General features: G+C 41.5%; 1 protein-coding gene across 1 annotated transcript in view; it reads left to right on the top strand.

Moving 5' to 3' along the window:
• Window positions 1–2,987: 2,987 nt before the first annotated feature.
• MOB3B (MOB kinase activator 3B) overlaps window positions 2,988–24,831 on the top strand; it is a 57,199-nt gene continuing 35,355 nt past the window's right edge. The window contains exon 1 of the mRNA XM_035890815.1: window positions 2,988–3,405. Within this exon, the coding sequence (XP_035746708.1) occupies window positions 2,988–3,405 (418 nt within the window). The remainder of the gene's footprint in view (window positions 3,406–24,831) is intronic.

Here is a 24,831-nt window from a genome sequence, read left to right as displayed (position 1 = left end):
CAAATATTTCAGAGGGCTGATTCGCCACAGTATTTCTGTGAAATTCAGGTCATACACTTTTCTATTTTGTGTTTTTGCATGTGAAAATGCATGAGAAAGTCAGTCTATCCATCCCCTGGCTTTGTACAGCCTTAAGTCACATTTTAAGAGAGAGAAAAACATTAGCTCTTAGCAGACCTAAATCTCAAAGAGAGATTAAACAATGAGTTTGACTTCTACAGTCCAGCTTTGCAAAGATAGTATGTAGATTTGTATTGTGTAAAGTGACAGAAAGATGAAAGAGGAAGAGCCTTAGCTTTTATTGCAAGATGCTGAAGAGAAGACTCTCTAGACAGGAAATGTGTAGGAAATTCTTGTTCGTTCTGATTCTGCCTTTGTGAGCTAAAGAACAGTTTCATCTAGATTCACAGTGATCTTTTGGATTAGTCTTTGAGTTGAACTTGACCATGATGGATGTGTGCTTCCTCAGACAATTTCAACATGTGATTACTGGTACACAGAAGACTTGAGATAATGAGTTGTTTGCTGAGTGTTTTGGTTGCTTTTTCTCTGCATTAATTGGTTTTATGCAGACTTACTGAAATTAATAATCATATTTGTATATTCAGCTTATGGTGTCTTCTGTTTTTCTTGGAAAAGGCTTAACAGCAGTGAGTACTGTGCTTCAAAATGTGTCTTCTGAAGATGAGTTTTATTTGGTTCTCAGCTTGTTGTTTTAAATAAAAACTCCTGCATGTTCTGTTGAATATTTACAGGTGAGGAAGGGAGTCAAAGTAGCCACATAGAGCAACAGGTATATTAAAGTGGGAAAGAAGTAGTTACCTAAGCTGTAAAACTCTGAAGCCAACATCCTTATTTACTGCAAACTGGGGCATTGGCTCCATGCCATCTCAAAGTGTGTCAGTCACAAGCTCAGTCTGTGCAAGCAGGACTCTCCTATTCTTTGAAAGGCTTTTAAATAAGCAGCTGACTCCCATAGAGGCATTTGAGAGATGGAGGTTATGGGTCTTAGTAACAAACAACACACCGTAGGGCAAAGTTGTCTCTAAAGTGCCTTCATTTCCTGCCAGTGACACTTAACTAAATTGTTTCAAGGCTAATTTTGTTTAAAGTCTTTTTTCCCTGACTTTTGTTGGGTTTTAGGATCTCTGCATTGGAACACTCAGGATCTCTGTGTTTGAACATTACTCCAAGGAGCATGTCAGATACAACAACAGTCTCCCTGGAGTTCATCCCTGAACTTCACATATTTTGCTGGCACAGAAAGAATGGCTGTTTATAAACTTATGATTGCAGTATCCCCCCACCATTCCATCAGCAAAAGGAAAAACAAGCACTTCTCTGTTGAGCCTGTTTAGCTGCTGCTTGCTGGCAAATTGGCTGCATGCTAATCTTTGAGTCATTTGGGAGAGGATTTTTTTATGGCACTTAGGTTCTGTTGTATAGGGATGGGGTCTAGCACAGCAGATTTCCCTTTGCTTAGGTATGTGTTGCTGTCTTGTGGTGCTTTAGAAAAAAAGCACCTTTTTCTCTTCCTTTCTGCCCCTCAGCAAAACTTTGGGCAATTTTCTTCAGAAGAATTCAGTGCTTTCCGCACACAGCCTAGTAAAATTTTCATGGACATGATTTCTGTCAAGGGAAACAGTGGAGCATATATAATCCCATGATGAGAATTCATCAGCAACTGATAGGATAGGATTTTTGTAGTGCTGGGCAAATTTAAAACATACTGTGTTATTTAATTTGAATAATGCACAGCATGAAATGTTTGCTTTCTGTCTTTAATCATAAAACCTTCACTACTAAAACAAAAGTCTGAGATAGCACCTATCTACCCTATCACGTACTAATTGCTTACATTTACTGATGGTAATACTCTTCTGCACGTGTATACATAAGAACAAACAAGGCTCTAAAGCAGTAGTTTATTTTTTCAGTCAGACTGGCTGTTAAAACCACTCTTTGTTGCCAGAGTAGGTTAGATGGAATAACACAAAATCTGTGCTCTTCCTTTTGTAAGAATGCAAATGGCAAGTATTCCCCTGTAGAGAAGATGAATAGAGCTATAAAGAAAGTGGCCACTTCACCATTGCTTTCTTACCATTCTACACTATCCAATAGAAAATTAAGACCACTACTGAATTCCTGAAGGTGGGTCAAGAAAAACAACAATGTCTGTACAGTTCTGTAGGAAACAGGAATTATTTTTGTGCAGGACTGTATGCTTCACTCTAGGTTTTATGAGATTTGCAAAATTAAAACTAGAGAAGAAATATGGAAGAATCTTGCTCGGGGATTTTTTTCCTGCAGAGAAGAGCACTGAAGCCTACGGCAAATGCTTAGAGGTGCCATCGCTCATGTTAGGAGCAGTTAGATAAGACACGTCTAAATTGTAACATAGTATTTTGTCTACTAAGTTTATACATACATTATGTATGGTATGCAGTCACTGTAAAATGCAATACAGTGAAAGGTTGGTTTAAAAATTATCTAAAGATAGGAAGATTATACACGATTTGAATTCCCAACTTTATGATAACTTCAGAGCCTCTATTTGGGTAGATATCTAAAAAGGACAGAGAAGTTAATTCCTTAATACTTTAAAAAATGAAGTTTGTTTGTTTGTTTGTTTTTTTTAAATGTTTACCAGGTTAGGGGTTGGCCAATTTTTAAGGCTAGCTTGTTATGTATTTGCTTTTCAGCTTATAATTACTAGAAAATGATGGTAAAACAGTAACAAACTGACAGGGCCAGACTTGAGCTTAATACTAATGTATATTGTTTCCATATCCTTAGGGACATGAAGCCTTTCGGGAAGGCTTCCAAGAGGAAGAGCTAGTAGACTGCTCTGAAGTTGATACAAGCTTCTCTGAGAAGAAGAACAGGGCCTGGAGGACCTGTGGTAGGGAGAAACTATTTTCAGATACCTGCATTAAATCTCAGCCGTGCTTTTCTGCCAGCTACTGCAGAGCAGAAGATTAGCAGACATGTCCATAGCACTCAAGCAAGTCTTTAATAAAGATAAGACTTTCCGCCCAAAACGCAAGTTTGAACCTGGAACCCAGAGGTTTGAACTTCACAAACGAGCACAGGCCTCTCTGAACTCAGGCGTGGACTTGAAAGCGGCTGTGCAGTTGCCCAGCGGAGAAGACCAAAATGACTGGGTGGCTGTCCATGTTGTTGACTTCTTCAATAGGATCAACCTCATTTATGGAACTATCTGTGAGTTCTGCACAGAGAGGACCTGCCCAGTGATGTCTGGAGGTCCTAAGTATGAGTACCGGTGGCAGGATGACGTGAAGTACAAGAAGCCCACAGCGTTGCCGGCACCCCAATATATGAATCTTCTCATGGACTGGATCGAGGTGCAAATCAACAATGAGGATATATTTCCTACGAGTGTAGGTAAGTGCAAGGAAGAGGTCCTAAAGCATAAAATGCCTTTCATTCTGTGTACTAAGCATGTTCTTTTCCCACCCCCATTTTTAGGGATTGTGAAACTCAAGCCTTTAAACAGCAGGTGGGGAGGAGGCAGCGAGTGGCTTGCAGGAATAGAGTGACCAGTGTGAAATGTTAAGTGCGGCTGCTAGGTATGGTGGGATTTGTTAGCCTGAAATATTTTCATTCTAGCCATTTGTTCATGGTAAGCCTCTCAGTTTAATCACTAAGGGTAGTCAGCATTGTGTTATTAGCTTGTTGGAAAGCTGATCAAGTTTGCATTGCTTTGCAGTTCAGCTGGCCACTTAGGCAACACAGAATGGATGGAAGGCAAAGCCTAATTAGAGTGGTATCCCCCCCTTCAAAGTGTGTGCAGCTATGTGCAGCACAAGGCAGTGGAGAGTCAGGAATGCAGCGGACTCTGCCCTCTCACCCTCTCTTGACTTCCCATCCAAAACTGACAAATTGGGAAGTGAGTTATGCTCCAAATTACCGTTTCTAAGACTACATATAACTAACAAGCTTTGCAGAAGAGTGCATTGTATAGTGTAGACAAACTAAATCTTTAGCCGTGGCTGCAGGTAATAAAAAAAGACAGGATGGTATACCTTAGAGATATTAGTGTACTTAGGTAATTTTTAGCAGTTTTAGTTAATGAGTCCTGATTCACTTCTTGCAAGTGGGAAAGCTGGGAGCTTGCTGTAAGAAATGTGAGGTGTTATATTAAAGTACTTGGCTCAGATGAGTAACAGTCAAGAAGAATGCTCATATATTAAAATTAGTTCAGCTGAGTATTTTGCAGTTTATATGCAGCTAGGGCCTGTGGCTAATTGGTAGATGACACATCAAGAGGCTGCGTCTGTCAGTATTTCCTGACCTTTGAAATACCTTATTCTTGGCCTTGACAGCTATTTGCCTGAACAAACTTGTGTTTTGTTTCTCAGTTGCTATCACTTTTCTACACTAATAGGTAGAAAGAAGGCAGTAACTATATCTTTTAATCTGGACTTTGCCAGCACAGCAAGAAGAAAGAGAATTTCAAAGGAAGCAGTAGCATATATTTTGTGTAGTGAAAAATGGGTTTGATTTCTCAAGCATTTGTTGGTTTATGTTTCTTCAGGATGAATGATTTTTGGAATTGAAGGTGCATTGAAAGTGCTGTGAAGTATGCGATTTTGTTTCCATTGGTATTTCTGCAAGGTTTTGTTACACCAAGTTTCCATCTTGGAGTATTCCAGTGTTACTCTGTGCTTTTGCAGTTTGCATATGCAGAAAACATGGTCTGTCTGTAAGCATGGGGAGCAGGTAACAAACTGGCACGTTGATGGGACTTTACTGAACCAACAAATAATCTGTAACACACAAGCTTTCAGCTCTAGATGCTCGCCCCTTATGTTTGTAGTGAGATACATCTGGAGGACCTTTTGTCCTGAAAACTTGCCTATTGTAAGCCTAAGAATGGAATCAGTAAATACCCTCATAACTACTGTTTTTCTCTTCCCAGCAGCTCCTGCTGTTGTAGATTCAATCAAACCTGAAGAAACTGAGGAAGGGGAAAGACCTGTGGTCTCTAGAATGGGGCTGGACTCTGATACAAGTCAGAACAGGGATGCTTGATGTCTGTCAGAAATCTTCATCTCGCTCTGAACCCAAAAGAATGGGAAAAGGCTGCTTGAGCCTTCATGGAATGGTGGACTGTGCCATGGCTGTATTACAGACCAAGATGACTGGACAGTCTGGTAAAGAGATTTTATAGATACCTCTTTCGAGCATTATTCCATAGAGCAGCACTTAGTGTATGTATTCCGCTCTCCCCTCCTCTTGAGCCGTTGTTGCAGATACTGTAGTGGCTGCCTGCACACTTCTCATTATCTTCCTTATTCACCAGTTTGTGGCATGAAACTGGATAAAATCTCTTGGGAGGCCTTAGATCTTATAATTCAGAAACAGATGCACACTGTGTTGAATTTGGCATTCTGGGTGCCTCTTCTCTCAGCAAGTCCCTACTTAGGCACCCAGAATGGTCAAAGGGAAGTTTGGGTCTGTTCCTGGGTAAGTTACTTTTCTTTCAAGGGAATCTTTCTGATTTCTTTGCTCATCAATCCCCTATGTATAAAATGGAGATACTACCTGACAGCCTGTCGAATACTGCTTACAAAGCTGATGAATGGAAATGGAGTCACTCTGCATGTATGTTGTTACATGTTTTGCTTTTCACGATTGATCAGAGAAGAGAAGCTTTGTTGCTGTGTTTGTTCTTACCTGTTCTGCAGCAACCTTAGGTTAGGTGCACCATAGGCTTAGTATTAATGCAAACCTCTATTTTCATTCAAAGAAATGAATGAGGGTGAAAATTACAATTGTTTGTTCTTCAAAACAGTTGAAATAGATCTTGCAAGATGGTATATTCAAATGTGAAAATGGAACAGGCTTAGGTATGTCCTTACTAATAGTACAACAGTTTTAAAGCACTGAGTGGCTGTAACTTAAAGAGATTAATTTATTGCTTTGAATCTTTGTAGCATATGGTCTGCAGAGAATTGTTTTGGAAAAAGTGTATGTCCAGTGGTTGGGATTTGGACTGACCTTTCCATTAGGAAATGAGTTTGGCGAAGAGATTCAGAGTGGGATTCATAGGAGCTGTCCACAGAAACTTGAACTCATTTTTCTCAGTTTAATCCTGTTAAACTGGTCCTCCTTCATTTGACATACCCCATGCAAACTATCTAAAAAAGGATTGCAAGAACAGTGATTAAGCACAGCTTTCATTGAGGAGCTACTTTCAAGGCAAATCATTTCAGGATTAGGATAGCCAGGTTTGGTGGGCTTTTTTTCTGTGGTGGTGGTGTTCTTCTGTGGTTTAAAAAACCCACAAAGGCAGTTGAGTTATGAATTGTTATGAATGTTATATTTAACCCTCTTGGTGTTTACTTTGGCACGATGAACTCTGGCCATTTACCAGCTTCTGCACTTCCTGTGGTCTGGTGCTATTTCCTCTCTGCTTTCTTCAGTGGTTCTGGTCTATTCATTTGCTGGTAAAGAGCTTCTTCCTCCAGCCACCCTCCTACTAATACTAAACTGGCTGGCAGGTGGAAAGGGACCTGGTACGGGAACGGAAGATCTGTCAATAATTATGTGCAGGTGACAAAAATGGGTGCTGAATATTAGGACCACTTCCTTGTACAGCAAAGCTTTAAGGACTGTCTTTGTAAAATGGCCTCACAGCCTATAGAGAATTTTAGACATGATTATGTCCTTGTTCTTACTTCCATTATTCTCAATTTCCTTTATCCATTTTAAGTGGATGCAAGGCATTTAAGAGGTTGATAGCTCTGGAAACAAGTTCTGTATGCAACTACAGCTATACTCTGACCTGTCTCAGCCCTCACTGAGCGGGAATGTAGGAACAGAACAGAGGAGAGTTGACTCTCTATGCCTGCTCAGGCCACTCTGGTGAAGCTATCCATACTAGTTCCCAGCATGAATTTTTGTAGTGTGCTGGAGTTTTATTTAGCTTTAGTGTAAACTCGTCAGTAAATACTAGTTGCTCTTCCAGGCACCTGGTAGTCTCACTATTTAAACACCTTTCAGGGGATATATTTCCCCGGCTCATATGGAAAACTGAAATACTCCGTAGCCTCAAAAGTACTTTTTTTCTGCTCCCTTACTTTTTTTATCTCTGTGCTTTTTCGGTAAACAGGCTGAAGAAATCATGTGGAGTGGGAAGCAGTAGATCCTTGGGACAGCTGCAGGTTTTGGTGAACTGCAGTTGTCAGCTTTCACAATACATATCTGGACAGTGTCAAAAAAGGAGCTAAGAAAGCAAGCAGATCTCTGCTGCTGTGCTCCCTTCAGGCCCTGATTCCCAAACAAGACAAATTCAGTCGCCGTAGGTTTTTTCTCCTCATCATTGCAGCCTTAAATTGGGAGCAATTCTGTCTTGTTTGGATTTTCAGTGAACAGAATGTTTTTTTCTGTTGTAAGAGTTGCTAGGAAAGATATCCAGATATTCAAGGTCACAGGGGATTATTTCATTTATTCCAATCCGACCTCCAGCATAACAGGCCAGAGAATATCACCACGTGATTTCTTCATCAGGTTCATAGTTTGAAATGAGAAGTCAGTCAGAAGATAGGGAGTTCTGCTGAAATAAACAAGAATGCGAACTTATTTTCTGATTTGACGTAATGAAAAACTTTTCCCAATGAGGACAATAAAGCAGCTGAGACGGGACCCAGAGAAGCTGTGCTGTCTCCATCCTTTGGGGTTTTCATGACAAGGCTGGATAAAGTCCTGAGCAACCTGATCTGATCTGATGGCTGTATAAAGCAGAAAGCTGGGATGCAGACCTCCCAAAAATGTGTGCCAGTCTGAATTATCCTGTGATTCTTAATTCTAATTTCAGCTCTAACAGGCTGCTTCAGGAACAAGAGCTAAATTGATTAGAAACTGATTAAACAGTTTAAGAAGCTGCAATTTGGCACTTAATGGAAGTACAAAATCACTTTTAAGCCGTGAGAGGAGGTTTGCAAAGGTTATTAAGTTACTGTAATCAAATAGCCTGACAATATGGCTGACTAAAATGAAAACATACTTTTAAAGTGTTTAAAGCCTAGGACTTTGGCTGAAAAATTAATCTGTCTTTAGAAATAAACTGCCTGGTCCATGCTTAGCTAGTAAATTTTGGTAGCTGGCAGCTTCAGAGGTTTTGCACAGAGCATGTGTGTGATGCTACTTCCAAAAGAGGAGCCCAAAATGTGACCACAATGCATCTACAAAAGCAGACCAAGACTCTGGAGGGCCCTCGTGGATGTGATTCAAAACAACCACTAAATCAAGAACTAAACTTTTAAAATGGTTTCTTACTGATACTGTGGTAGAATTTTTCTGGTTCTCTAGCCAGTAGTAATACTTACCACTTGGGGCACTTTTCTGCAGGGGCACGGGAGCAGCTGACTGCTGGTGGGTGTGAATAGAAGCTCCTCAACTACTTCTACTGAGCAAAGGCCTCTTCACAGTACAGCCTGTAGAAATGTGGGGAAACCGTTTGACATCACTGACTTTGCCTTACAACTGTCCCTGACTTCCTTCTTTTCCAAAGTATGAGGAGATGCCCATGGTGTGGGCAAAGTGGGGTTTGCAGGCACTTGCTGTGTATACTTGTTCTTCATTCTTTGCAGCCATTGCAATTGTGCCACCTAGGAACCCCCATTGCTTCATGCTCATTCATCTTGCACTAAGCCATGTACAATCTCTGTATCTGGTTTGTCTCTTATATTTTAAAACAGCTTTGGGCTGAAGGGAGGGGTCAGATTGCTGGCTGTTAACTGGTCATTCAGTGACAGAGTGGTGGATTCCTATAGCTGTAGGCTAACACCTGAAGACTGTAGTAAATTCCAAACAATCCTTTCTGCCTGATCTTACACCTGTCAGATCAATGCTGGATTTGGGCTAGAAAAGAATTTTGTTTTGTAACACTTACCTTCTTTTCACTGTTGATGCCCTTCCTTGGCCCTTCCTTCAGCACGTGGATGTGCTTGCCAAGAGCTTTGGGTTAATCTCTTGAGCAAATGAAGTAAAGAAAATTCTACAAGACATAGACCATTGTGTGGCTGTAGCTTTCCTCTAGTCATTAAACACTGCCAATTTTGTGCATATATGTATCTTACAGCAAAGGATAGCAGCAGCACAGCTCTCCTTTCAGAAAGTTTGGCGTCTTGAAATAAATGTGCCTGGAAAATATCAGATAGATATTTTACACTAGATTAGAGCTTCTCCCCCTTTTACTGTTCCTGTGGTTCAGGATCTAACAGATGCTTCGGTGTAAACTAAGCTGGCAGATGAATCAACCTACAAACCTAGTACACTTCAAGAGTACCATCAAAGAAGACTGATGAAAATTTTGTTGGCCCCATCTGTATGGTAAGTGGTGAAGTTTACTAAGATAGCTGTCTATCTGGCCTTAGCATTGCATTAATTTCTTGCTGACTGATTGTACCTTGGAGCAATTTGATTCCCTATTTTTGTCTGGTATCTAAAATGCCTTGATTAGCCTAGGCATTCTGCTTATACAAGAATAGGGACTGAAGCTTAGGAGTAGTCTAGACAATCCTCAAGCCCAATTGTTGTTGACTGACAGGTGACTGGTCCCAAAGCTATTGTCTGCAGCTATCTTCCCCAGTGTACCCTCTTGATCTGATGCTAGATGGGCCATTTGCAGAACATACAAGTCTGCTTCCAGCTCAGGCATATAAATTAACCCATTCTTCAGTCTAGTTCTAGTAATAATAGAAAATACGTGCACTGGAAAGTAAGTTCAAATTCTTCAGCACAAGGATTTGATGCTGCTGGTATGAAGGAATGCTGCCTCACCTGGAGAATGTATATGAGAAGGCTGATGCCTCATATGCCAGGTTTTCTGTATGAATCATTAAGGGCTAAAAAGCACTTTTACTAACATATAGAAAAGCAGGTCTCAGCAGCTCTCTTGTTCTGTTCTCCATGAAACTTAAAAACCAAAAAAGAATAGGAGCTTAAGTGGTAGCACAAATGGTGGAGGGAAAGCTTGTGGGGAAAGGGTTGTGTTAGCTGGCTCTGCAAAGGCTGAAAGGTGTCAGGATCGCTGCTCACTCTGATACTGCTTTGGGAGGAAGAAAGAAGTGTGGAACACCTGCAAGAATGCATTATGATTGCATATGCTGTGGGACAGCACTTGAATTAGTCTCTTGGAGGATCTGCAACTCCATGACCACAGCTTCTACCCTAACTGAACTTGTGACCTCTTCTCTTTAGATACCTTCACAGCATGTCTGATGTCTACAGTGCATTAAGTCTATAGCATACTGGGGCTCAGCTTGTGCCCAATTCAAAAGTGTGGGAAATTCAATACCTTGAACATGTTTGGCCTTGGAAAGTGGGTTTGTGTGAACTTGAGTAGTCTGCATTCCACAGTGTTGTGTGCATTCCTTCCCCTGATGAACAAGGAGAATAGCTCCTTATTTGAAACCTTATAAAACAGACTTTGTCTGATATGCTGCAAAGCAAATTATGTGTAGGAGTAGCATTTGCAGATCATAATGACTTTGCTGGTTCATTTTTTGGAACCCAAATGAAAAAAGATTCTCAAGTGTCAGCTTTCTTAGGAATTACTTTCTGCCTATGTTTATTTCACCAAATTTCAGTTGCTATTTCAGCTCAGAAGTATTGTAGAAAATTCATAGCAATCCCTACTCCCACAAAGTATTTTCATCCTTAAGGTCCATCTTTTGAGGACAGCGCTGGTACTCTTGGGGCATGTTTTATGGAGAATCTAGCCAACGGAAGAGTCATATGTCAGCGGGGTCTTCAGCTGCCCCAAATGTATGGTAACAATCATGAGAATAAAGTGTGGTCATAGAGGTATGCAAATAAAATTATTTAGTCCTGTTTAAAGTACAACCTCTGTTTAACTTCACTGGAATGGCCGGAGTGCTACAGTACTATGGTTCTAAGGGAACTTCTGGAAAGCCTAAAGCAAGGCTTCACTTCAGCCAGAGGTATTGCACTAATACTGCATTTAAGTTTGGCCACCCTCTTTCAAATAGAATTTTGGCCTTCTAGATTCACACAGAGTATGTCAATAGTGCAAAATTAGAAACCTTAACAGGAAAACTCATTAGTTTATTTTAAATGCATCCTCATGTATTTTATAGATATTTTTTGGAGGAAAGTCAAATATGTACTTAAAAAATACATGGTTAAAAACCCCTTGTGTTGATAAAAGCCATGTGTAAGCCTTTGTATTAAAACAGTGCGGCCAGCAGGACCAGGGAAGTCATTCTTCCTGTTCCCAGCATTGGTGAGGCCACACCTCCAATGCTGTGTTGAGTTTTGGGGCCTTGACTACAAGAAGGACATTGATGTGCTGGAGCATGTCCAGAGAAGGGCAACAAAGCTGGTGAAGGTGCTGGAGCACAAGTCCTATGAGGAGCAGCTGAGGGAACTGGGGTTGTTTAGTCTGGGGAAAAGGAGGCTGCGGGGAGGCCTTGTTGCCCTCTACAACTGCCTGAAAGGAGGCTGTAGCGAGGTGGGTGCTGGTCTCTTCTCCCAGTTAACAAGTGATAGGACGAGAGGAAATGGCCTCAAGTTGTGCCAGCGGAGGTCTAGATTGGATATTAGGAAAAATTTGTTCACTGAAAGGATTATCAGGTACTGGAACAGGCTGCCCAGGGCAGTGGTTGGGCCCCCAACCCTGGAGGTATTTAAAAGATGTGTAGACGTGGTGCTTAGGGATATGGTTTAGTGGTGGACTTGGTAGCATTAGGTTAATGGTTGGACTTGGTGATCTTAAAGGTCTTTTCCAACCTAAATGATTCTATGATTCTATGATTCTTTACTCTTTAAATTCAAAAGCAAGAATGACATATTCAGATAAACTGAAACATTTGTAAGCACAGTGTTCAACTTAATGATGCAGAGAAAACCATCTAACTTTCTTACCAGTATTATTTGTGAGTGTGATTGTCACTTTTGTGCTTACCATTAAAAACTGCAGTAGTACATTTCTGTGCCTAGTTGTGCTTTGAGGATCTTACATACTTCAAGAAACAAGTCAGCAAGAGATTATGGGAAGAAAAACTATTCCCAGATAAAAGCTGTTTAGCATGGTTCCTGCTAGAACTGATTTTTATACTCCAGGTTAGTTTGACCACTGTCTTCAGCTGAACACTTACTGGTAGTACCACACATGATATGACTAGCTCCTGTCTACGTGGCTGCATTTTACAGTTTATCTTTTCTTCATGAGTGTGTTTGCATGTGTTTATGTTGGAAAAGGCCATTCCAAAAAAGTAAAAGCTGGGGACGATGATGCTCATTCTGAAGTGAGTTAATTTCAGAGTCTCAGAGTGTCTCTCCTTTGATTTTGGTCTCTGGGTTCACCATTTTTGTGGTATATGGGCCACTGCAATCCCTCACACAGGGGACTGTCAATAATTGGTGCCTTAGCTATTCAGTACATTGAAGAAAACAACTTGAAATCTCAACTCTGATGTGACGTTGAAGAAGGTAGCTGTATTGATTCTTAAGGGTGCCTGGTACCTTAACAGATAACAGGCAAAAAGGAAGCACAACAGTCTCCTTTTTTTTTTTTTAAATGTGAGTTGGTGCAACCCTGAACACAAACATGCGGTTGCTTAGGAGATAGAGGAGAAGGAAAAAAGCAGAGGCCAGTCTTTGCACCGTTAAGGACAAAGTTCATTTCTACAGTATGCTCAAACCTCTTGCTTATTCACTGTCCCTTTGTCCTCAGCGGAGGGGACCGTGGCTTGTAGCTTCTGTTCCACAAGACTGCATTAGTCATTCAGCCGTTCATTTAAATGGAACACATTTAAGCTTGATTGTCTTCTACATTCAGGAAAAGCTATATTACTCTTGAAAGTAGGTTCAAGTTGTTGTTGGCTCAGTGATGGAGAAGAGTTTGCTAGTATCTTTTGTCATAGCTACTAAGCCACCATCACCGCACAGGATTCACTGTTGGTGGTCTCTGTTCAGCTGCAGCAAGCTTAGCATTGGCCTAGCAGAAAGAAAAAGACATTAGCAATGTGGGGACTGGGGCTAAAGTTGACCCTTGAAGTATATGTTCTTAACTTCTTTTTCTTTTTAACACTGGAGAATACCTGCAAAAACTTCAGGTCTATGTGCAATTCACTAATTGTTTATTAGACATCGTAATTCAACCAGTTCACGTTCAGTGATCTTAAAATTAATGCATCAAACCCTGTTTTATTACACAGGTGTGAATTTAGTCTGATGTGAATCAGTATGAACACCAGTTATAACAATTCCTCCATGTTCAAGCCAATACAGTTATTTTGCTTAGTAGTCATACTTAGTGGTAATCCTTGTTTTCACTGACACTTGTGTACTGAGGGTCATCAGGATCTTTGGTCAGAACATGTATAAGAATAATGGACCTTACTTTACCTTGTCTCACCATCACGCAATATGCCTCATTGCTTTCTGTCTATTTAAACCAGGCATGTGCTGCTGATTCCAGCTAGCATCCACCTATCATCGAACAGTGGTAAAGCAGGAAATACTCCATTGAATGGTTTGGGAGTGTACATAAATATTAGTGATGCTGCTGTAAAACATGTTTCTTCATTTCATGTTTCTGTAATGAGCACGGCATTTTTAAATGGATAATTATTTTCCTGCTTTGGAGTGTAGAATTGTTTGTATTGGTCAGTGGTGCTGTAATACTCCCAGAACCTGTTTTCTGCAATATCCATGTTAATGCAAACTTCAAAAAGTAAGCAGCACAGAAGAATTTTTTGAAGTGTATTTATGTATGTATAGATCCACACTGAGTGGCAGAAAATAAAGCAACTGAAAGTACTTGAACAACAGAACAAAAATGAATACTTGTCACCTTATGGTCCATGCTTCAATGGAGTGTATGTGTGCTCTGATTCTAACACTGCCAACTGTTACATGCTGGAGGACCACCTGACCAGGAAAACTAAAACAAAATTAAAAGCTTCGGTAGGTTTTTCCTCTCTGTGCTTCTATGGGTCTGTCCAAGAATGCTTTCACGCAATTTTGTTAATGTCCTGGAGAAATCCAAGTAGAAGTCATTAAGTACTGGCTGCTGGCAGTCCACAGCTGCAATGCAAACATTTCTGTAAATACAATCAACACAAGGCATGTCTGTGAGTGGTGAGTGAAGGGTTTTTTTTCCTTGATAATTGTGAGCTGTATTTTTCAGTCCAGTGATGCATGCAAGCTTGTCTTTCTACGTGACTTGCTTGCTTGCTCCTGAAACAACTGTCCTGTGGCTGTATGTGTGACATGCGCAACTTCACATGTTCATGGTTTTTCAGCACTGCAGAGCTCCCATCAAGTCTCCTATCTGCCCTCAAGGTACCTCTATGCATTGCTGTTACCCCTGCGAAAATCTGCTTACTGTTTCACTGTTGGAATTGCACAGACAATACACAACAGGAGCTGGAATTTCATTGATGTTCTCTTTCATTCTCCTCTTAACATATGTAGCTGCTGGCATAATTGTTTGTCTTTTTTTCCCCATAAGCTGGGCAGTTTTGACTGGAACCTATCAGCCAATGCAGCCCAAGAACTGTTTGCAGTGAAACAGGAAACAAAATGTGCATACTGCATATGCCTTTTGGTGTTTGAAGCCAAAAGATGAAGGCCAATCTTCTTATCAGTGTAGCTGTGAGAGGACAAGCAGTTGACCTGCAAAGAGATCTGATGAGTCACAGAAGTAACATGAAATAGTTACCTTCACTCTTACCTTCTGCCAGCCATCTGGACAGAACTGCATAAGCTGTTTTATTTAAAGCAACAAACTTCCCTTCTCTGCCATCGATGGATAATGTAGATTCCATGTGCCTAAGCAGTGCGCTGTGAGATGCCAGACAACTGTTGTTATGCTGTAACTCTCATCAACAGCAGGGTCCCTGGAGAAAGGCTCTGCAGCCTGACAGGCATTATCAGGCTGAGTTGTAAGCGCTGTGTCACAGGAACGAACAACTCTTACTGTAAAAATTCTTCAGTTATAGTAGGCTGTGTGCCACAAAACTTACATGTGCAGCATATGGACTGTGGAAATATCAAACAATTTTCAGTGTTTGACACTGTTTGCATGAGATCCAACACCCTGTGGTTACGCATTTAACCTCAAAGAATTGTTTTCAAGTAGAGAAAACCACAAAGCCAAGGTCTAAATTGTTCCGTTTTCCTTGAAGACTGACACAAGATACTCTCCAGCAGATGATGCACCACATGCAAATGGATGTAGGAATTTCCTAAAACACAGATCTCTGTAGTGTTTCATGAGTCTGCCTTTTCAAAAGTTTCACTTTACTTGGAAAATCCTCTGAGCCATGCTTAGAATCCTTGGAATAGGGGGGTAAATGCAGGCCATGGTACCTGGTGGGTGACTGTTTTGTATGATTCAGCAGAAAAACCCACTTACAGCAAAGTCAAAGATTAGAAAAGACCTGACAAATGCTCAGAGCATCTCAGCAACACAGTACGGAGTGAAACAGGCTTTACCAACAGTGCTGACACAGGGGATTTTTTTCTTCTTTCCATCTCCCAGTGAGTCACATGTCTGAGGAACACCAGGGGGACTGCACTCTTTCATAAGCTTGAAAATATACATTTGAAACTCGTATTTCTTATAATGTGAATCACTGGCATTTTGACTCACGAGAAACAAAATGAAGGTTGCCGAAACATCTGGAATCAGATATGATCAAAAAGGGAATAATCAAATTCCGTTAGTAGTTGGAAGGGGAAAGGGAGGACGATGAACAGCTTGTCTTTGAAAGACAAAACTCTCGTTTGGATACAGAAGGAAGTACCTTTTCTTTTATGAAGTGGATGTTCACCGAACTGAGAAACATTGTAGTTTACCAATAAATTTATACTGCCAACATTAGCATGGTGAAATAATGGTAATTGTTGTTTGTACAGCATCACTTCTAATCAGCCTTAATAGAAAGAACCCGGCCCTCTAACAGACAAATCCCTAAAGCTTGACGCTGTAATACTCAGCAATGGAAACACTTCCAAACCACATGCTGGATGACATTTAGACCTTCTAGAAAAGTGCCAGTGAATATTTGGGCATTAAAACAATACATCTGTTTAGAATTTATGTGCTTTAAAATTTGTTGCATACTATGGCTGCTTTTCTCTTGGAGTTTTAGGGCTTGGTTTTGGTATTTTTTTTAAAGATCTAATTGTTGAAGAGCCCTACAGAGCAAGGTAAATGTTACTATTTCATTTGCCAATTGAGAGACCAAAGCTCAGGTAATCAAAGTAGTCTACATAATGTATGAGTAGCTATTCAGATAGGAAATTCTGAGCAGAAGTGATTTTTCTTGGATTACACATTGGTGGATCCAGAAACAGGTAGTGTCAATGATTCCAAGAATACTCTTGATCTGCTCCTGAACACCTAGCTTTGTGTATACATTTGGAGTAAAGGAAATGAAAACTGAAAGGCTTTAGAAAGACTCCAGTCTCATGCACTGCTAGCCATCCAGAAGAATGCTTGACAGAGTTTCTGGAGGAATCAAAATTGCAGATCAAACAGGGAAAGGTTTTGCCCACAAGATTACAGTCTTTTGAATATTTCGTTCCAGCTCCATGGGGGTGTAGGAAAAGGGGAAGGTGCTATTTCCCAGCTTCCAGCATTCTGCATGGTAGAGATTGTGTCAGAGGTGTCAGAACACCCTCTGATCCAGAAGATTCTGGCAAGAATGAAGAATGAGGATCTCACAAGTGGCAGTCCCAGTGTTTTGTTTTCATGGTGACTCCCTGCTCTGCTCATCTCAGTTTTCTACTGGTTTGGGCTGCGCTGAGAATTTCTCCCCATGAATTTTCCTGGTGAAGAAAAGAGCAGTTGGAAGGTTTGGGCCGAAGATGCATCCTTGTGTTCTCCTTTGAAGTGAAAATAAGGGATCTAAAACTTCATGCCAATTTTATCTTTCATTTATACCTGCAGTTCCTTTAAATACTTTATTAATTGTCTTTGGACAGGCGAGTTTTAAAAACTGTTTATGTCACAGTAGTCGTCGCATCCAGACCCAGAATTTTTGAATAAAAATCAGTGCTCGTTTTAGCATTCAGGCTGTGTTGTAACTTGAGCTACTTGATTTAACAGTTAGCTAACAGTATATATTTTGCTGCAGAGATCACAAACATTTGTAACTGTCCCAGGGCATAGCAACAGGTGTCAATAAACAAACAAACAAAAAAGATACAGTAATTTAATTGCCACCTTCTGAGAAACCAACAGCAGCGGAAGAGAGGAAAAAACCCACAACTGAAGCTTGTTGATGCAAAGAAATCAGAGTTATTCACTCATGTGGACATTTGCCACAGGGATTGTGATAAAGTTTTATCTTTGCGTATTCCATGTCTTGTGCAGACAATTGGGTTGCAGGACACTGAGGACTTCATTTTGAAGCTGCAGCTGCTTGCACGTGAGCTGAGAAGCTTTACAGTAAAGCAAGGAATTATGTAAATATTGAAGATGAAAAAATTGTCACATTGAAAGTAGCCTTCAGCTAAAATGAAGGATTTTCTTGTTCTCAGGATCTCTCCTGTCATCTGCCAGGCGTATCCTAGCATGTCTCCTATTATGAGGGGCTCAGCTGTTAACACACACAAAACTTCTTTTCATTCCCTTTAAGATATGTCTTAACGGTTCCTCTTTAAATTAAATTTAACAGTTTTCCCATTCTTAGAGTAAATGCTCATGACAATGACACCTTCCTTGATTTTTTGAGCAGTCTTTTCTTTATGTGAATTTTTATAGGGCTAATTTACAAAAGTTACATTTGTTGTGTCAGAATCTTGTTTTGTTGGTTGTGCGGTTTCCCTGTGACATTTTTTATCATCAGGTTGGGTTTTGTAAATATGGAGGGAACAGAGTCAGGCTCTGACAAATATCATTGACTTCCAGTGAGATTTCTGAATCTAAAATCTGAATCTTTTTATAAAACCTTTCTAAGGCAGATTGATTCTATATAGCATAACTGGGAGCATTAAGCTAATGAATTCTGTCATTAGAAGTACTTCAGAGTGTGTAGACCAAAACAGAGACACAGATAAAAAAGCCCAGTTCTTTTCACTGGCTGCAGTCTGTATTCACTGTTTAGCCAAAGCTGTCCTAAAGGTCTGGGAAAATTTCTCACAGCAGGTGAGGATCCTCAGACATACACCAGTACCACTGTAGTGCGCCAAACCCAGTTTAGGGGGGATGTAGCATGGGACAACAAAACTGGATTTCTGCTTTGACAAAGAGTTCTGTCTCAGACAGCTGCAGAGATACTGCAAAAAATTAGAGCCACCTTCAAAAGCTATTTCATCTCTTGTTTTATCCTGCAATCAAACCTGTAAAAGCTCCCCTGAAGTAACAACAGCTAATGAACCATACCTGCCTTTCAGCATCATGGGGATGTACAGCTATGGAGGCCACAAGTGCAGTTAGAGGTCTCATTCAAGCACTGTTCCTTAAGATAATTCAGTCTCCATTTTCTTAGGTTTGGCTTTTGGAGACTTGCATATTCAAATTGGGCTACTCCTTTTCAGCCTTGTTAAGTGTTACATACTGTGATAACATAAACTGTGACCTGCTAAATTTCTGGCCTCAGACTACTAAATAGACATTTACAGACTTTTCCAGTGGTAACTAACTTTCACTCTTCTTCCAGCAATCAGAAAACAAACTGTCCAGTGTCAGAGTCATATTCTGCCTTCACTGAGGTACACAAAACCCTTGCTGAGCATGTACGCTGAGTTACCTTCACCCCTGAATCTGTTCCCAGCCTCCAGGCTGGGCTGTTGGTCTGAAGTGGAAGTGTACATGCATTCCTTTCCTGCTCTTGGGGAAGTAATTGCTCTCTGAACATGTCAAGATGCCTCTATTCAGTACTGTTTGGTCTAGGACTGGTACCGTAAGCTACTCTGTCAAAGTACTCCTACAGCTGTTGGAGTACAGTTCCAGATGGGAGTTGTACAGCACAACTCCAGCACAGCTCCTGGTTGTCAGATGGGATCAGGCCTCCTCACCTGCTAATGTGGTCATGCTTAGATGGTTCCCTAGCAGCTCTGGTGTAAAGGTGTTTCTTAAAGGCCATGAGTGCAATGTGGTAAGAAAGTGAGCACTCTGGCCCTGATCCTGGCACTTGGAGCTGTACTGGACAGAATTATAGAATCACAGAAAAATTTAGGCTGGAAGAGACCTCTTGAGATCATCTAGTCTAACCTCCCTGCTCAAAGCAGTGTCATGTAGAGCAAGTTGTCCAGACCACAGATGGAGACTCCACAACCTTTCTGGGCAACCTGTTGCAATGTTTGACCACCCTCACAGCAAAAAAGTGTTTTCTTGTGGTCAGTTGGTACTTCATGTCTTTTAATTTGTGCCCATTGCCTCTTGCCCTGTTAGCAGGCACTACAGTGAAGAGTCTGCCCCCTCACCTTCATTCCCTTCCATCAGGTATTTATACACGTCAGTAATATCCCCTGATCTTCTCTTCTCCAGAGTGAAGAGTCCTACCTCTCAGCCTCTCCTCATGTGAGAGATGTTCTAGTCCCTTCACCATCTTTGTGGCCGTGCGTCAGACTTGGTTCAGTTAAGTCCATGTCTGTCTTCTACTGGGGAGCCCAGAACTGGGCCCAGAACTCCAGGTGCAGCCTTGCCAGGGCTGAGTAGAGGGAATCATCACCTCTTTTGACCTGCTGCCAATGCTCTTCCTAATGCAGCCCAGGATACTGTTGGCCTTTTTTGCCATGAGGGTGTTATTACTGGCTTATGGTCAGCTTGCCAGAATCCAAGGTCCTTGTCAGCAAAGCTGCTTTCCAGCCACTGAGCCCCCAGAGGGTACTGGTGCCTGGGTTGTTCCTTCCCGGGGGCAGGACTGCACATTTACCCATGTTGAGCTTAATGAGATTCCTCTCTGCCTATTTTTCCAGCCTGTTGAGGTTCCTCCAGCAGCACACACAGCTGGTTTATCAGCCACTCCTCCCAGCTTTGTATCATCTGCAAAATTCCTGAGGGTACGCTCTGACCCAGAATCATTAATGGAAATACTGAACAGTATTGGCCCCTGTATTGAGCCCCGAGGTACACAGCAAGTGACTTGCCTCCAGCTGGGTTTTCTGCCACTGATAACAACCCTCTGGGCCCAGTACTTCAGCATGTTGTCAAGCCACATTGTTGTCCACTTATCTACCTGTACTTCGTCATCTTGTCTATGATGATGTTACGGGATACAGTGGCTTTGCTAGAATCAAGGTAAAGAACATCAACTACTGTCCCCATTATCTGCCTAGCTAGTGGCCTCATTGTAAAGGCCATGAGGTTGGACAAGTGAGATTTCCCCTTGTAAATCCATGCTGACTACTCCCAGTGTCCTTCATGTATTTGGAAATGCCCTCCAGGAGGATTTTCTCCCAAGACCTTCCCAGGGACTGAGGTGAGGCTGACTCACCTAGAGTTCCCCATATCTTCCCGTTTGCCCTTCTTGAAGATAGGAGTGGTATTTGCTTTCTCACGGTTTCCAGGAACATCCCCCAATCACCATGACCTTTCAAAGGTAAGCAAGAGTGGTCTTGCCGTGACAGACAGTTCCCTCAGCACTTGCGGGTGTATCCCTTCAGGCCTCATAGACTTATGTATGTCTAATTTGTTTAACTTTTCCCTAACCTAGCCCTCCTCCACTGAGGGGTAGTTCTTTTTTTCCACACTTCCCTTCTGGTCTTGGGGGCCTCGGATTTCTGAAGGCCCATCTTACTAGTAAAGTCTGAGACTGAGAAGGCATTGAGTACCTTGTCCTTTTCTGTACCATTTGTCACCAGTTCCCATGCCCTACTCAGCAGCGGACCCACATTCTCCCTAGTTTTCCTTTTGCTGTTTCTGTACTTGTAAAATCCTTTGTTGTTGGTGTTCACATACCTTGCCAGATTCAACTCCAGTTAGGAGCAACTAGCTCATCCCTGCAGGCCCCCTGCAACATTTTCTTGATTTCCTACTTGTCAGGACAGACCTTTCTTGAGCTCAGAGGAGGTGATCCTTGATTATCAGCCAGCCCTACTGGACCCATCTTCTCTCTAGGATTGTATCCCATGAGATTCTTCCAAGCACATCTCTGAAGAGGTTAAAGTGGGCTTTTGTGTAATCCAGGGCTGTGGTCTTGATTTCTGCCCTGCTATCTCCTCTTAGGATCCTGACCTCCACCATCTCGTGGTCATTCCAGCCAAAGCTGCCTCTGACTTTCACGTCGCCCACCGGTTCTTCCTTCTTCGTTAAGTATCAAGTCAGGCAGAGTACCTTTCCGTGTTGGCTCCCCCACTACCTGTAACAGGAGGCTGCAGTGCACTCAGAAAGTCCCCTAGATTGCTTGAGCCCTGCTGGACTGTCCTTCCAGCAGGTATCAGGGGGGTTAAAGTTCCTGTTGAGGACTAGAGCCTGTGAATGTTAAACTTCTTCCACTTGTTTGCAAAAGGCTTTGTCTTCTTTTTCCTGAGCAGGCAGTCTGTAGCAGATATCTACCACGGCAGCACCCATGTTGGTCTGCCTACTAATCTTGATGCAGGAGCTCTTGACTGACTCCTGACCTGGCCCAGGGTAGAGCTCTTTGCATTCCCAGTGCTCTCACAAAACAGGTTGCTCCCCTCCTTGCCTTCCCTGCCCCTCCTTCCTTAAAAGCATCCCTCCATTGCAGTCCTCCAGTCATATCTACCATTGTTTCTAACGTGGCCACTTAGAAGAAGTATTACAATTTCTGATGTGCTTGTAACTACCTTTTACATGGAATTCTGTAGTATAATCATAGATTAAATTAGCCTGAAAGAGACCCTGCCAAAACGTTCCTTGCTGTACTCAGTGGATGGCAGCCCCCCTCTTTCAAAACCCCTTGGGATGGCATAGCTGACAGTGATTCAGAAGTGCCGGGAGCAGTGCTAGGAGACACGGCCAGGTGACCCTCTGGAGAGGGATAACAGAAGGTATAGCAAATAAAATTAATTTCTGTAAAACCTCCCAGGATGTTACGCACTCTTACGTGTTCAGAAAATATTTCTTGGATGATAGACCAGTGACTTGTAGGCAAAGAGAAAAAGATAGGATGGAAACACAGACTGTGAATCAAATTACAGATAAAGTTTGAATGATTTAAAACTGAAAATTGCCTTCACAGTAGTGTGGCTGATTACAAAAAGTCCAGGAGAAGATTGGGCTTACTAGTTACAGGTTAATCTGACTTTTTTTCTTTCTTCAGTAGTTACAATTCATATAAAACCATATTTTGATTTTCATATTTTCTTCTTGAACAAAATGGTAGCAAACAACATCTTTCTTTTGTTTGTATTTTGGCTCTGTTTGGCTGCTACATGTCCCCAGCATTTTCCTCTATAATGTCTACATTCATCTGGTCTAGATTTAATCACCCAGATAGGAATTCAAAGCTGTGAACTTCCACCACCCGTCCTGTTCCCCTGGGACTGAAGTTTTGACTTGCAAACTATTTGTCAGAATATGATCCCAAAAAGGCAAGTAGTTTGTCTTCCCGTGTGAAATTCCAATACCCTTTGCTGAGCAAAATGGACACTGTTTTTGCTTTTTTTTTAAAAAACTTTCTATTATTAATTCCTGGTCACTGAGACAGACAAAGAAATGAGCATGAGGACTCAGCTGCACACTCCAGCTGCTAATTCAACCAGCCAGCCTCTGCTGGCTTTGGCAGATGGTTCTTCCCTAACATGACATCCTTTAATGGCCCCCTTCCCCTTGTTGGCCAGGGACAAGCTGTAAAAATCATCTAATGGTACTTAAAGATACCTATTAAGGATTCCATCTGCGTACCACATTTGAACTCCACACACTGCCTTGTAACTAGCATGGTTTTCCCAAGAGAGTCAGTCACAAAGCTTCCAATTTATATTTCAGGGTTTTTTTGAACATCTGCATTTGGAATTGGTTTTATTTTTTTTTGCAGCAGAAGCACAAAACTCTCTGAATGTTTACTTTTAGCACTGATGGTCTCAAAGGAAAAAAAAAAGCTTGGACTAGCTTTCAGAATCTCAGAAATTTAATAATTTGAGCATGTCAGTGTGTGGCCAGCAGAAAGGGTTTCAAAAAACTATGTCTATTTTCAGTAGACCCATCATCACAGTGTCATTTTCTTGTGTACATTAGTTTCTCTTTCTCCAGAAAATTTGTTTCAGGGTGACTTGTTTTGCTCTGACTCACTTTCACTGCTTTGTCACATACTGTCTCAGTTTACCTCCTAATATGTAGAGGGGTTTTCTGGGTTTTTTTTTAAAGAACCTACACAATTAAAGAACACTGTATAAGAAGGGTTTTCCCCATCTAGTCATTGGTCTTTATCCATTGTTGATTAATCCCCTTGGAAAAAGTGGTCTCTTGATCATGATACAATTATGATATTTCCATGCTAAAAGCTACTTTGCAATGTTGAGGCTGCAGGTGATAAATGCATAAAATACTGGCTAGAAAAGGAAGCAAAGGGTCAGAGTAAATAGTGGAATTCTTCCGCGGTGGGACTGAAAGGTCCACAGTGGAGTTCTGCAGCCTGACATGCTAAGACTTCGATTGCTTAACATGGTCATAGGTAAGCTGGAAAAAAGGGTGAGCAACGAGGCAATAACATTTGCTGATGTTACAAAGTTATTCAAGGTAGTAAGACAGGGACTGACTTTGAAGGACGGCAGAAGGCAATACCATGAGACAGTAACTGAGCATTAAAAAAGCAGACATAATTCAGTGTAGAAAAGTAAGAAGTGATAACAAGTGGGAGAACAGTCCTGGTTTCTGTGTAAAATTATCATCTCTGAAGTGACTGTTACCATGCAGATTAAGAAAGGCAGGTCAGTGCCAACCAAAGGTTAAGAATTACTTGGAAATAAATTCAGAGCAAACCAAAAACTGTAATTATGCAATTGTATAAAATCGTGTTTCTCCCACGCCTTTTTGCAGTTCTCTCATCACAGAGAAAGTAATGTTAAAACTGGAAAAGTTTCAGAGAGGGCAACGAGGATGAGCAAAGGTATAGAAATGCCTCTGAATTAGGAACTGAGGAGTTGACTTAGACATGTCTCCATAGAAAAGAGGCCAGCTGATGAGCAGGGTATGGTACAAGCATTGCAGGCAGGGTTTGCCTGTTTACAGCCTCTTCCAACCCAAGGACTCGCCAGGGAGAGTGAGGCTTGCAAGAAGCACAGTGCCTGGCAGCCTGCGGAGTGGAACTGCAGGCAGATTTATGGGGTAGCTCAAGAGGTAGTTTGAAGAGAGAGAGTTCCATTGCAGGCTGCTCAATAGACAACCTACAGTAGGCTTGGCAACTCGCTTCAGCAGAAAGTGATCAAAGGCAAGGAGGGCATTAGGAGAAAGCATCATACTGGCCGGAGCCAGAACACTTGTTTTCATGTTACTTATGAAGTAAATTGCTTATTCTTCATTAAAGATGTAATGTATTCACCTCTACATCTAATTCAGCTTGGACAAGCAGGTAGAAACAAATGGAAGCAACGTACCCCAAGCTGCTGGTGCTCTGATTGTGCTTTCTGATGGATTTTTTGAATTGGCGGGGTGCCACAAACATCTCAGACTTAGGGATTGATGCAGCCTTTATTCTAACCTGAAGTTTACTGCTAGGAAGGAAGTGAACTTATTACAGTCTGTACATACTGATTCATGAGCTATACTCAGGGAGAGCTTTCTTTATATATGTATTTTGTTTTTCTTCCATTTGCCTGGCTGTTAAGTGATCCTCTCCACAGTAGCTGTAACACTTCTGTTGGGACTTACTGCGACTCAGTGATGGTCTGGAGGAGCTCTAAAACTGTAGTAAAGTT

This window comes from Egretta garzetta, unplaced genomic scaffold (genome assembly GCF_000687185.1).
Source record: "Egretta garzetta isolate BGI_Z169 unplaced genomic scaffold, ASM68718v1 scaffold22, whole genome shotgun sequence".
Classification (NCBI taxonomy): Eukaryota; Metazoa; Chordata; class Aves; order Pelecaniformes; family Ardeidae; genus Egretta; species Egretta garzetta.
Note: the sequence above shows the minus strand (reverse complement) of the source record. Positions and strands in the feature narration are given on the sequence as shown.